Source organism: Ahaetulla prasina, chromosome 2 (genome assembly GCF_028640845.1).
Source record: "Ahaetulla prasina isolate Xishuangbanna chromosome 2, ASM2864084v1, whole genome shotgun sequence".
Taxonomy (NCBI): Eukaryota; Metazoa; Chordata; class Lepidosauria; order Squamata; family Colubridae; genus Ahaetulla; species Ahaetulla prasina.
The window spans coordinates 21,596,714-21,611,012 of NC_080540.1; the positions used below are offsets into that span (position 1 = coordinate 21,596,714).

The window sequence follows — 14,299 nt, forward strand, 5'->3', positions numbered from 1 at the left end:
CTTTTTTTGCACTTAGATGTATACTTTCTTTGCCTGAAAGAATTGGGGGAGGTATAATTATAACAATAATTTTATCCCTATCCTACTTATCCACATTCAGTAAGATTGCTTTCAAATACAGAAGTAGGATGATCGTTGTTTTTTAACGGATCTGGGTCTTCTATTCTTATTTTTGACGTTACAGCTTCAACTGGGGAGAGTCACGAGGGTTCAGAAGCACCGAAAGCTTTTGAGGGCCGCAAGAGATTTGGCTGCAGATACCCTTATAATTGAATATCGTGGGAAGGTGATGCTAAGACAGCAGTTCGAGGTCAATGGTCATTTCTTCAAAAAGTAAGAGTCCCAAATAGTTGCGGAATAAAGGCCTGTTACGGAGTTGGGGACAGGGGAGCGGAGAAGAGTTTTTTCTGTAATTGCTCTTTCTTGAAAAACAAACACGATGCCCTCCCACTGAGACTTTGAATTAGTTGAAGATAACGTGAGCCATTTTTTTTTCCTATAGGGAATTTATGCTTAAATAAAAGATCAGATGCACGTGCACAAATGCATGCAGGGGTACACTAGGTCATCTGTGAAGGTTGCACCGGGTTGGGTGATGTTTGCCAGGAGATTAAAACGTTGTTCTTTTTTTCTTCTTCTTCTTCTTCTTTTTCCTCAGGCCGTATCCCTTTGTGCTATTTTACTCCAAATTTAATGGTGTTGAGATGTGTGTGGATGCCCGCACATTCGGAAACGATGCCAGATTCATCAGGCGTTCCTGCACACCAAACGCAGAGGTAAACGGCAGTGCTTATGTGGCCTTTAGTATTTGGCAAATGTGAGTTTGAGTTTATGCTCTACAAATCAAGCAGAGATAATCCCAGGCCAATTAAGCGCAGAGGACTCAGACTATGCCCTGTGAATTTTATAATGCCAGAGCTTTAGGGAAAAAAAATGTTTCTTGGGAGTGCTGCAGCGGGGGCGGGGGTGGGCGGGAAGGACTAGTACTTTATGGTGTCATTAATAGGTGAAATTTTGATTTGTGTGTGTACTTGTGCATTTCTCATTAATAAAATTCCATATTGGATGGCAAAACACTCCTTTTTAGTTTTCAGGTGCATTTTTTTGTGGATGATAATCTTGCTCTTCAGGAGCAACCAGCCACTGCAGGAGCTGGTTTTTACAATTGTGAGAAATGTTCACCTTTGCAGTAAGACCAATGCCTGGCTATAGTGTGTTAGCAGTGCTGCTTTTATATTGCAGGTTCGTCATGTGATTGCAGATGGGATGATTCACCTGTGCATATATGCGATCGCTTCCATTGCCAAAGATGCAGAGGTCACCATTGCCTTCGATTATGAGTACAATATCTGGTAAGTTGACTCGGTGGTGTTTCCTTGTTATTACCCTTCCCTCTATATTATTCTTTTTACTCACTATTATATATATTTTTTTAGAAAAAAATTCTGAAGCATCTCATGTAATGGGAACCCCTTCTTTCCTAGGCATTTGGCCCAAATAATTTTAACCTTCATATTTATTGTTTTAATGTTTCATAGTGTCGCTTTTATCTTGTCGTAAGCTGCCCAGAGTTGTGTGATAGTGAGATGGGAGGCATATAGATTTTAATAAATAAATAACATAATGTCTTGAGGTTTTGAAGAATGATACTAAAAACGCTTTTCTATCTTTCGTGGTGGAACAGCAATTATAAAGTGGATTGTGCCTGCCACAAAGGAAACCGGAATTGTCCTGTGCAAAAGCGGAGCCTGAACCCCGTAGAACAACTACCTCCACCTATTCTGGACACTCTGATTGGAGCAGAAACTAGGCGCCGGAAAGCCCGGCGTAAGGAACTGGAGCAGCAGGGTGCAGCCTCAGATGAGAACAGCAATCCCCAAACCGAGGAAGTCTCTGAGGGTCCTGCTGCAGTGAGCGATAATGAGGTAATGTCCCCATCATTCTGGATAAGTGAGAATTGGTCATTAATTCTAGGTAAACTTAATCACAGAATGAATCTATTTTTTTTTTCTGGACAAAGCTGAAAGGTCTCAGTGATGGTCCTCATATAGCAATAGCACTTGAGACTTTATTTACCGCTTCACATTGCTTTACAGCCCTCTAAGTGGTTTACAGAGTCAGCATATTGCCCCCAACAATCTGGCTCCTCATATCTACTTGCAGTTGTGACTGCTTTTGAGGTTTTCTTCTCTTTCTCTTTAGGCTGCAGATAAGGAAGAGAAACCAGAAGAGGAGAAGGAAACTGCTGCCGATGAGCTGGGAGGTCAGGGCAGACGGGCAAGTATTTCTTAAATACTTAATTTAGTCTAGTGTTTTGTGATGGCTATTGTCTTTTCCATTGGGCATAGGTATTTCCTAGAATTTTCTGATAGGTTGTTGCTGAGTTACATTTCTCCATATATTCCTTTTTGTCCTCCTATGCCTGTGTTTTTATAAATCCACCACATGAAATTGTATATATGTTGCACAAATTCTGAGGTAGTGATCCCAGTCTACTCAAAATGATATAAAGAGATTAAGGTTATGGGAATACGAATATTCACTATGAAGCTATGCAGTCAGGAGCAGGTAGCTCCTCATATCAATTATATGCCTCTACTTAGACAATTTATAGGACAACATGTAGGAAAAATCAACTCCAGAAGACTTTGGATCCGGATAGTTTTTAAAAGTCTCTTCAGTATTTACCTGCAGGCTTGGCTGTTAATCAGGATGTGGATTAGTAGAATTTAAACAAGCAAGCATCTGCCACACAATACTCCAGGGTATTTGATTAGTTGTTGATAAGAAAGACAAAAATAAAGTAGCCATTGCAATACCAGGAAGGCAGTAGAAGAGAAGAAAAAGAATTGGGGAGGGGATTCACAAAATACAGATAGCTATAAATAGAAATAGAATTACTGTGACGAAGGAAGAGAGTGAGGGAGGGAGGGAGGAGAGAGAAAGAAAAGAAGAAAAGAAAAGAAAAAAAGAGTACCAATAGTAATAAGTGCTTTAGGTGTAGTTCCAAAACACCTAGAATACCATCGGTATTACAGAATCACCTGTCAATGGCAAAAGGCAGCTTCCCTTGGAATAGTTTACTATCCTGCAACATACTTTTAATACCATTAAACAACAATTACCTATCCCAGGTCCTTGGGAAGGAGTAGATAGGTGGATAAAAATGCCCAATCCAATCTAAACTTCTGGCTGACTATGTGACCAACCATAACTGCTGCCTTTTATATATTTCAGTCAATTTAAGGCAAATATACCTACTGCTCCTGACTCCTGTTTTCCCTACAACAACATTGTGCAGTGGGTTGGACTGAGAGAGAATAACTGATCAAAAGTCACCCAGCTGGCTTGTGTGGATAAGGGAGTCCTAGAGCCTCCATTCTACCCTGACCTTTAACCACTTACATCAAAGTGTGTGTCTGTTTTTTATGCATTGTTTCAAATCAGCAATATCAATTCTGTATTCCCTGCCCTCAGAACAACTGTGAGCTAAGCTAATTGTCCATTACTCTGTAATAGTGCACACTAAAATGCACAGAAGTGCATATCTTCTGTGCATCCTCCTCATAAGAGCTGTGGTGGCACCAGGCTCGAGGTTGACTCAGCCTTCCATCCCTCCGAGGTGGGTAAAATGAGGACCCACATTGTTGGGAGAAATATGCTGACTCTGTAAACCACTTAGAAAGGGCTGTAAAGCACTGTGAAGCGGTACATAAGTCTAAGTGCTATTGCTATTGCTATCTTCATTGTCATCATCACTGTTCTGACAGGAAGTTTGGGTATTAGGTGTTGTTTCTGCAGTTTATCTCTCTGTCCTCCATAATCTGGTTTGAGTTATGCCCCATCCTCACTTTCTTCCTCTCGGAGCCATGTTAATCTTGATTTCTGGTTTTGTATGCTAGACCCGGGAAGATAGAAAGGTGGAAGCTATCATGCATGTCTTTGAGAATCTGGAAAAGAGAAAGAGGAGGAGAGATCTGCCATCGTCAGACAGGAGCAGCACAGATGCAGAGATAGTGGTTACTGCAGAGACCCCAGAACCAGAAGAAGCAAAACCTGTGCCAAATGAAAATGAAGATAACAGTTTGGCTTTAAATGTGCCGGTGGCAAGTGCTCCGCCCTGTGTCAGCAGTGTTGGGGTGAACACCCGGAGATCTTCACAGGCTGGGGTAAGAAGAACAATAGAATTGTTGAGGGTCAGGTTGGAAAACTGCTGAATTTGGAGGGTTGATTTCATTGACAGAGTAAAATCCAGCCACTTGTTTGGAAAATATAATTCAGTTGCTGGTCCGTCTCCTGTCTTCCCATCAAATATTGCTTATGAATTTTCTTGTTCAAGTAAACCTGTTAAAATTAGCAAGGCAGTTTCTATGAGTCCTTAGCTGGTAACAGAGCTGGCACAGACAGTTCACCGTTGCCAAATGAATGCTAGGTTTGGAGAAGTCGTGTCATGTTGATCTATTTTAAAAAAAGGTTATCTCGTCTTGTGATACAGAGTTGCTGTCTACAGAGATTAGAAATCAGGGCATTTTGGTTGAGAAAGTGTCAACAAAAATTGTGCGTACTTTCCTGGGACATATAATACATTCATCTTTCCCCCTCAAAGGGGGAACTAGAATGTCTTTTCCAATCTAGATCCTAAAGTTCAAGACACTATCTTCATAATGTAAACCTGTGCAGCCAGCTCTTGCAGAGTACAGAGTACCAAAAAGTACAGAGTAAACTATGAATTCCTTGCCTTCAATAGTTGTTTACATTGCAGGAGACAAGTACAGATAAACCAGTCCCTAAACCGGCACCACCAAAAACACCACGGCCCAGGCCCAAAAGCCGTTTCTCGCGTTATCGGAGCAGCTCAGCACAGAGACTAAGAAGGCAAAAACAAGCTGCCAGTGCCCAGCAGTCTGAACTCTCTCAAACTGCTCCCGAGGAAGGAAGTGGCACCAGCACAGCAGTGGCAGCGGAAGTGAGCAGGGTAGAGGGCCCAGGAGAGGGGAGGCCACAGGTGGTGAACTCTGATCCAGTTGTGATAGCTGCTACAGGATCCCAGGCCAACCGGGCAGCACCCAAATATCCTAAAACAAAAAAGGTAAATGGGGAGTGGGAAAAGAAGGGTAAAGGCATCTTTCCTTGCAACGACAAGAAGATAATTTTGCTTCATGTAGCTCCTATAATGTGGCATGTTGCTTTAGTTGGCTTGATTGCTTTTATGGCTAATGTTTATTAAATCTTAACTGGAGGTGGCGTGGGGGGGGGGGAAACACAGTCATCAAAACATAAATTTGGATATTTCTTGATTTGATGCAGTTTTCCTCCACTGATTTTTATAACTAGTCAGCAGTCTAAAATAGAAAGCAAAAGGTTAGTAGTATTCAGCTAAATCCAAATGTCTGAATTAACACATGGATTGTACTGGTGTATTGGTAATCCACAGCATTTGCAACAAATCTACGTGGAGAAAAAAAAAGGTTATTAAAGTTGAACTTCACAAAATGTAAAAAAAAGAGGCCATTAATGTACTTTTTCCCCCCACAAGATTATTTTTTTGGCACGGCAGCACAGAAATCAGAAGTTTCCCACAGAATTATGAAAGGGAATGTTGATTGAAATAAAGCATGAATTGTAAAAGCTGACCTAAGACTGAATAGTCTTAAGTGATGCCAGCTCAGAATTATTGAATTGGGAAGCAAGTGCTCTAGTGAAATCTTATACTTGATTTATTGAAGCCAGGAAAAATGACATTTTTTTTATTCAAACATCAAAAATGATATTTTCATAATCAGATTTGAAGCCATCACTTTATATCTATATTTTAGTTAGTGTACTATCTTTTTAAAATATGATGCATGTGATGTCTAAAATAGCATTTTAAATATACAGCCTCCAGGATTATAGAATCCACCATAAACACTGATATTAAAAATACTGTAAGACACATAAATTCAAGTTGAGGAAAAATGTATCGAGTTATCTTTATTGTGTGAAATCCGGAATGCTTCTGGGAGACCTAGGAACTGGCATGTTTATTTGAATGTGTAATCTTTTTTGCATAAATGTTATACTTTGAATTAAATCCACTAGGAGAATTCTTTTACCATGATTAATCAGCTACATTAGTAAATATTACATTTGAATTCAAAATTAAATTACATTGAAATTCATTAATCAATCAATCAATCAATCAGGCATTTATTTACATCGTAGTATCATTTTTTTTTAAAGGTACTGAATTTGTTTTGTTTTAAAATGGGGATTTCGACTGAAAGATATAAAACATTGTAGTTCTGAGAGTTCCCTGTACTTCAGAATGTTTAGTAGAGGACCGACTTGTGAGGGGGCTGTAGGGGAAGTAGTGATAAAACCAATTTAGATGAAGTTCCAAACTGAATATCTGCAGCTTGTTTTAACTGTAAGCTCTCAGAGTCATTTTCAGAGTGAGATGGGCAGCGTATAAATTTAATGAATGAATAAAATAAATAATAAATATTTTTTTAAAAAAAAGTCAGGTGCCAATCCCCTGCCTGAAACTATGATTTTTCTGCCTATCTTCATTATCTCACTAATGTTTGCATATTCTTGTTAACTTTATATAGTAAAATATGTCTGTTTCTGTTTCTAGTATTTGGTTACAGAGTGGCTGAATGACAAAGCAGAGAAGCAGGAGTGCCCCATTGAGTGCCCTTTACGTATCACCACTGACCCAACTGTCCTGGCTACCACCCTGAACATGTTGCCAGGACTGGTTCACTCCCCACTCATTTGTACCACCCCTAAACATTATATCCGTTTTGGCTCTCCTTTCAATCCAGAAAGGCGAAGGCAGCCACTTCAGCTGGATGGGAATTACAGCTCTTGTAAAAAGGTATATTTTCCACTGTGTCTACACTTTTAATCCCTTGGCACATTTCACACAGAGAACAAAGTAGGAGGAAAGCTTTATGACCGGGACCCCCAACCCCACCCCCACCCCACCCCCATCCATGGCCCAGTTGGGAACCAGGCTACAGAAGTGGGTGAGTGAGTGAGTGTGTGTGTGTGTGTGCATATGCGCATACAAAGCTGCTTTTGTGAAAGTGATACGCAGAAGAAACTATCCCTTCTCCCCTCCCTGCCACTGCCGTTGGTCCACCGAGCCGAGGCAGAAAGGTTGGAGACTGCTGCTTTATAAGATCCCACATAAGATGTTAAAATACTTTGTAATGTAGCAGCGATGATCTCTCACAGAATAGATACCTGAGTTCTAAATCAAAATCAGACTTCAGGTTGTATTGGATTACTTTCTAGGCCAATATTTCTCAATCATGGCGTGTGAACTTCAACTCCTAACATTCCCCAGCTAGCATTTCCCATGCTGACTGAGGAATTCTGGGAGCTGAAATCTACATGTTTTAAATCTGCCACGGTTGAGAAACGTTCTAGGTGTATGTATAATATCGTGCCTTAAGAGACAGTATCACTTCTTATACCCCCTAAAGCAGTTTTTGTATTTGTTGTGGAACTTACAATAATAGAGAAACCATGTGCTTTGGCAGCCTTGGTGTCCAGGAACTGTAGAATGTTATTTATAGGTTCCGGAACCCTCTATATCAGGGGTCTCCAACCTTGGCAACTTTAAGCCTGGAGGACTTCAACTCTCAGATTTCTGGGAGTTGAAGTCCTCCAGGCTTAATATTGCCAAGGTTGGAGATCCCTGCTCTATATGCTATTTTTAAAGCCTTCAGTTTCCTGGTCATAAAACTAATCAGAAGTTTTTTAACTTTAAACCCTAACTGTAGATATCATGAAATTTGAGACCAATTTTTAAACATAATTATTATTTGACCTTTTTTTTTTCTTATTGTATTTTAGCAAGAATCAAGCAGGAGAGCAAATTAAGAGGTTTTTTTAAAAAACAAAACAAAAGCAAAATGTAGAGAAAAAACAATCAAAAATAGTCATAGCTTCTGTTTGGGTCAGAAATCTGTATTGATTTCTTAGTCTTTAAAAGGCTAATGCTAGGAAAGTGCATAAAATGGAAAATATGTGCAAAGTAGTTGCATATTCCCTTCCATGGATTTTTCAAACTTTCTGAAGGTAAATTTTAAGCAATTACTTACAAAAAAGAAGATAATCTCTCATATCACACTTAAGAATACACATAAATCACATGAAACAATATGATTTACATACTTTCACTCTGCTCACCTTTTGTGCCTCAGTTGTGGAGAGGGAAAATGAGATGTTGCTTAAAAGTTTAACTTGTCTCTGGGATAAGATAGCTGTGGATGCTACCAGTGGAATTAAGGGCATGTGTTGAAAATTTCTGAAAAACCCAGAAAGAATATGCATTTAGTAGGGTTGTGGTTTTTGTTTTTTTTACAGCGTTGGATAAAGCAGGCTCTGGAAGAAGGAATGACTCAGACCTCACCTGCTTCCCAGGAGAATAAAACCCAGTGTCTATACCAAAGCAGCGAGAGTAGTAGTGTTTCTGGCATTTGCACAGAAAATACAGGTTGGTTGAGATGTCTTCTCACTACTGAAACATTAACAGGGAGGGAAACTATTGGGAGAAGTCCTGAACAGTGATTTATTATTATTATTATTATTATTTTAAAGCAACCTTTTGTAAAGAGACTCCTGCAGCTATTCAGGCATGGCTACCATATACTTAAAAAGAAAAAAGTCCTTACCACAATTGTAGGTTAATAATATTATAGATATGAAATACAAATTTTGCACACTATGCACCTAACTGATGCAAATTTTGTAACAAGTGAGAGCTTAGGAGTGTTAAAAGCCAGTTGCTTAAATTCTGCCCTACATGATCCTGGGCAGCTCTGCATTTCTTAGTGCAAGACACATGGGTGGCATTTTCTTCCTTTTGCTGGGTGGTTGCCTTGGGTGAGATGGAACAAATTTAATGCGCACACCTGAGTAAAGGGCCCCCTTCTCCATCATGACCAAGAATTGGGTAGTCGTACAGAAAGTGTACTGCATGAAAAGTCAAGAGTTTTATGCTTAATACTTTTCTCCTAACGCTTTCTAGGGAGATAATTGGTTAACCAGTGGGCACCTGGTTACAGAGCAGCCACTCTGCAGCAGAGCAGCTACCTTGCTACATCTGTGAGCGAAGCAAAAAGCTGAGTTTTAAAAATAGTAACTTTACATCTGTCTTTGCAGAGGAAGAGGGTGGCGAACTCCCCAAGTCAGGGATCAGTTTTCCAAGGACGTCAGACGAGGCCCTAGGCAGTGTACAGATAACTGTGTGTTGCACAAAGGTTAGAGCCATCTAAAGTGGACAAAGCACTAGTTCTGGGCAAATTTGCAATGTTGAGTGAGTGAGAGCAAAAGGAAAACTGGAAGGTTTTCTCGTGATCTAAAAGATTTGTGTGAATTTGGAGTGGTTTCTAAGAGACCCACTGCAGTTGTCTGGTGGCATTAAAAAAAACCTCAACAAATATTTATCTTTTGTCCCAACCCAGATGTATATTATATATTTCAGTGTGTGGTACATAGTTGGGAAGGGCAGCCATGTGTAACCATGAGGAGATTTCGTGACCCAAGAATGAAAGGAAGATGGGTGAACAATCGTTTAGAGGAGATTGTTTGTAGACTGAAAGGCAGCATCTCAAGAGAGGAAGAGCTCAAAGTACTTGCAGCAGTTAGTGAAATAGGAACTAATGAGACTTGGTTGGGGAGCTATTCCACAGAAGATGTCTTAGCAGTTAACGTCTTTCCTTCCATTCATAGGTATCTAGGGGCCTCTGTTCAGCTAGAGTTTGAATTGTGGAGGATGAGAACCAATTCTTTTCCCCAGTAGAAAGACAAACCCGAGAGCGGTGTAATGGCCAATGGAACAATCCGGTATTGTTGTATGTTTCAGCCAGTGGGGAGTTAACGAGTCTCGTTGCAACATGGAGAAATTGGAATTCCCATATTGGCAGCCCGGGAGCCTGTAGACAGCTTGCTGCACAGCTGGCAAAGTGTTCTAAATGATCCAACGATGGAAAACAGGACTGATTGCATGGATTTTATCAATTTTCTTTTAAGAGATCATATAAGGACAGAATGCTGTGCGCATAGAAAAACAAAAATGTTTCTGGATGTATATGGAGTTATGGGAAGGGTTTGGTCTGTTGTGAAAGTTTAGATATGTGGATGCAAAGGAAAAAAACAGCTTCCACTGAAAAAGGATGCCGGGATCTTTAAGTCTTTTTGTCGTCAGGAAGTAGTTCCCCTTATCCCAAAGATATTACTGCAATAGTGCTTGAATAGGAGATAAATAAGAGTTCATAAAGAAAGAGTGGAGTTTGGGGTTGGAAATAACAGGGCACAAAAAAAAGGAGAATTCAAATTAATCAGAGTGCAAAAGTGAGACCCGGTTGTCGGTACCAGGAACTTAACTGGAAAAGGGTAATGGAGGACGTACAGGAAAGCCATTGCGATATGGTGGATAAGATTTTAGTTTAGAATCAGGGAATTCCAAGGTCCAGTACACCCTCAGCTGTGGAAGAAGCTCAGTGTAATGCTTTATTGATTAGTTATTAAGCCCTATTAGAATCCTCGGGAGCTCACTGGATGACTTTGGCTCAGTCAGTCAGTCAGTCAGTCACTTTCAGTCCATTGTCTTTATGTGATGTTGGTTGTGAAGAGAACTGGAGATGGAAAAGTAGGATATAAACCGAATGAATAAACAAATAGGCCACTAAAAGCATGGTGTTGGGTTGGTGGTTAGCTCCTGTTCGGCCTTGGTGTATCCATCCATGACAGGTTTTCCATCAACTGAGCTTCATCTCAGAAGGCGAAGAAAATGAATGTGAATTTGTATGGAATAGGGCAAGCCTGGTTTTGTATAAAGACTTGAGGTATTTCTGTCTTGACTACAGCTCTGTATTGTGACAAGTTTCCTGTTGCTGAAATTAGCCTAACAAAACAAATAATTTGGAGTTGTTTGCTTTTTTCTTCTTTTAAAACTACCGAAGGGCCTGAATTTGACTGCTTTCAGTTGAGCACTTTTTTTCATTCCTGAAAACATCCATTGAGTCCTGAAATTGTCCTTCTTTTTGGAAATTTTCCCTCATTTCAACTTTTGCATTAGCTTTGAATGATTGTTAATGTGGCAGGAGCCAAATTTAAAATTCCATGGGTACACGTAGAGGGATTAGATTTTGAGCACGGTTGAGGGCTTTATAATAGTAGAACGTCATCTAGATTGTATGTTAAATTTCAGATGTATTGAGCCCTCTGAAGAAGTGGAAGTCTCGCTATCTGATGGAGCAGAGCGTTACTAAATTATTGCGGCCACTGTCTCCTGTCACTCCTCCACTTCCTGACTCCCTGGTTCCAGATTCGCTGAGCCCACACCTCACCACGTCCTCCTCATCAGTGCCAGGAGAGGAGGAAAGTCGCAGTGGCTGCGGTGTGATCTTCTCCCCAATTCCCTCCTTGGCTGCTAGTCGCTGCAATACTCCACTACAGTTTGAGGTAAGTGAGCTAGGAGGTGGGGGAAGCAATTCTGCTTGCAAAAACTTAGGAAACGTGCATCAAAATTATTTGGAAGAACAGTTAACACAAGAGGCATATGGATAACAGTTTAAGAGAACCTGAGTTTATTAGATGCAGGTAGTCCTCGATTTATGATCGCAATTGAGCCCAAAATTTCAGTTGCTAAGCCAGACGGTTGTTAAGTGAGGTTCGCCCCACTTTACAAACTTTCTTGCTGCAGTTGATAAGTGAATCACTGCTGTTGTTAAGTTAATAACACAGTTGTTAAATGAATCTTGCTTTCCCCATCGACTTCGCTTGTCAGTAGGTCATAAAAGGTGATCACATGACTTCAGGACACTGCAACCGTCATAAATATATGCCAGTTGACAAGCGTCTGAATTTTGGTCACGTGACTGGGGATATTGCAGTCGTCCTACGTGTGAAAGTCAACTTTTTCAGTATGTTATAACTTTGAATGGTTACTAAGCAAATGGTTATAAGTCGAGGACTGCTTGTACTAATAGGGTGAATTATCTGTTCCCTTATTGCTATATAAATCAGAGTCACTGGTATTAGTGCTCCTTCTCATGAGCACTGCTCGAACTCTTTTCTCCCTCCTCCTCTTGGTACTTTTCAGACATATTGCCAAGTTCACAGAATCCTTATCCCCCACATGCATTGCCTAGTAAACCAGCAACGTGAGCCTATGTTTTGCCATCTGCATTAGACTGTTTCATCAGATTACCATTACCATTCCCGTCATATTTGCTTCTGTTTTTCAAACCTTTTGGAAACATTTAGATTTTAAGACAGATGTGAACGTGGAAGACTTCATAGTTTTGTAGCTGTCTTACAGAACAACCCAGAGTCAGTTTATTCATTCTCAAGTGTCCCATGATTACATCCCATCTCTTGTGTGAGGGGGATTTGAAATTTCAGCATTGAAAGATGTAGCTATCCTTGCATCTGTCACTCCTCTTGTAGAACTTGATGGGATTAACATTTTCTTGATTGCTGACTCAGTTCATCGCTGAGGATTCAGAAGTTTTGACCCTTGTTTCTTACATAGGCTAGCATCGCTTATAATCCAGCTTTAGCTGCTCACTGTTAGGGATGGGTTTGAGTTCTCTGCACTTACAAAAAAAACCAAACCCATTAAAAACAACTACATGACTTTATAATCTAATTTCTGTTGTCTTTAAATTACCACAAAAACCTTATTTTTTCTAAATTAAGGGGTCCTCGGTGCTCTCTGAGCTTGCATTTTCTTGAAATGTCCGCATTTTCTTGGGAACATTTCATTACCCAAACCAGCTAGTGATGTTGCTGCACTGATGTTATACCTAGTTTGGGTAAGGAAACATTTGCAAGAAAACAAACAAGCTCAGAAAGCACCACGGACCTTTCTTTTCAATCCTGAGCTACAAATAGTCTCCTTTATTGCTTTTTTCAGAATTGGCAGTTTTTAACTAGTTCTTCGTGGTTTATTCTCCAGGTTGGTTATCCAGCAGACAGCAGGGGTCCCATTTCTTGTTCAACCCCTGCCTTCTCACATTTCATTATGTATTTTTCAGATGCTGTCAAACCTATTTTCATATGTGAGAAAACCACAAAACTGGTCCCAAGAAATCCTCAAGAACTTTCTTTTAAAAAGAATAGTTTAAGAGTTACACTATAAGCATATTTGTTTCATTTTTAAAAATAAATATGCTGTTATTGTAGCTCCATAGGCAGTATCACATTTCACTTGAGGTCTCTTTACCCAGCCAGTCTTCTAGATATTGACATGAGAAGATGCTAGGAAATTGTACGTTGAGGCAGTTTGTGCTCCCAATTTGAAATGCTGCTAATTTGAAATTTGGCACCGGAGGAGAATTTGTCAGAATCAGTCTTAGTCAATTTACAAAGCTTTTCATCTTTGGCAGAAGCAAAACTACTGCTTTTTTATTGTGTATGAGTGAGTCTTTTGTCTTCCCATCCCATATTTTTGTAAGAAAGATCTGGGGTGCATTAAATTCCTCCCATCTACATTTTCTGTACTGAGGCTTTGTTATTTATTCTGCTCATTATGGCATTTTATTTTATTTAAGCTGTTCTCTGCTTCAAAGAACAATTGTTAAAACAGCAGATCTCCAAAATTCTGCCTAGAAATACAGGCAGCATACAAGTTTATAAATCATATGTCCAGTGTAAATTAAAACAAATACCTATGAATGTAAATTAAAATAAACGTTGAGTAAAACATTATTAGTGTGTCCCTAAACATTGAAGAAATTCAAATAGCTATTAAACCAAGCCAAAGAAATCAACTATACACAACAAGCACAAAACACAGTGACTGCACAAAAATCAACTAATATAGTTTGAGGAAACAAACTAGTTTTATAGCTAGTGTCACATTTAATTGTACATACTATTGAAGATATCTGCATATTAAGACATTACATAGTTAAGATTTTGTCATCTGAACTTGTGCTATTAGTTACATTTTTGCCTGATCCCTTATTTTACCCAGTTGTGAAATAAACTTCCAAACTAGCCTGCAGCAGCGTGAGGTCATTTTAAGCAAATCTTCCTGTATGTCATATTGTGTATAGATCATTTGTATAATCCTGGAAAGTATGCTTAGGGAGAAATCAGTTGTTCTGATTTCCTACAGTGTGAAATCTCTTTTCTAACGTAATGAATTCCTGGGCCCCATATTTGAATTAAATTACTGTAGGAACATAACATTTGGGATATACTTGAAGTAAAGAAAGTGAAAACTTCTCCCTTGTAATGTAATTAAGAGGTTATACAGCTTAACGTTTTGTGTTTTACTCTTTATATATAT

The 14,299-nt window shown here is 39.5% G+C and overlaps 1 protein-coding gene across 5 annotated transcripts in view; it reads left to right on the forward strand.

Moving 5' to 3' along the window:
* The window catches only part of SETD5 (SET domain containing 5), a 64,630-nt gene that overhangs the window by 36,859 nt on the left and 13,472 nt on the right, over positions 1-14,299 (forward strand). For 4 of the 5 annotated variants that reach the window (XM_058174254.1, XM_058174253.1, XM_058174255.1 and 1 more), the window contains 10 exons: positions 185-333; positions 659-776; positions 1,243-1,352; positions 1,685-1,925; positions 2,203-2,277; positions 3,903-4,169; positions 4,763-5,089; positions 6,620-6,862; positions 8,362-8,491; positions 11,210-11,463. In XM_058174254.1, the coding sequence (XP_058030237.1) occupies positions 185-333; positions 659-776; positions 1,243-1,352; positions 1,685-1,925; positions 2,203-2,277; positions 3,903-4,169; positions 4,763-5,089; positions 6,620-6,862; positions 8,362-8,491; positions 11,210-11,463 (1,914 nt within the window). The remainder of the gene's footprint in view (positions 1-184; positions 334-658; positions 777-1,242; positions 1,353-1,684; positions 1,926-2,202; positions 2,278-3,902; positions 4,170-4,762; positions 5,090-6,619; positions 6,863-8,361; positions 8,492-11,209; positions 11,464-14,299) is intronic. The other variant, XM_058174256.1, reaches the window with a different exon arrangement.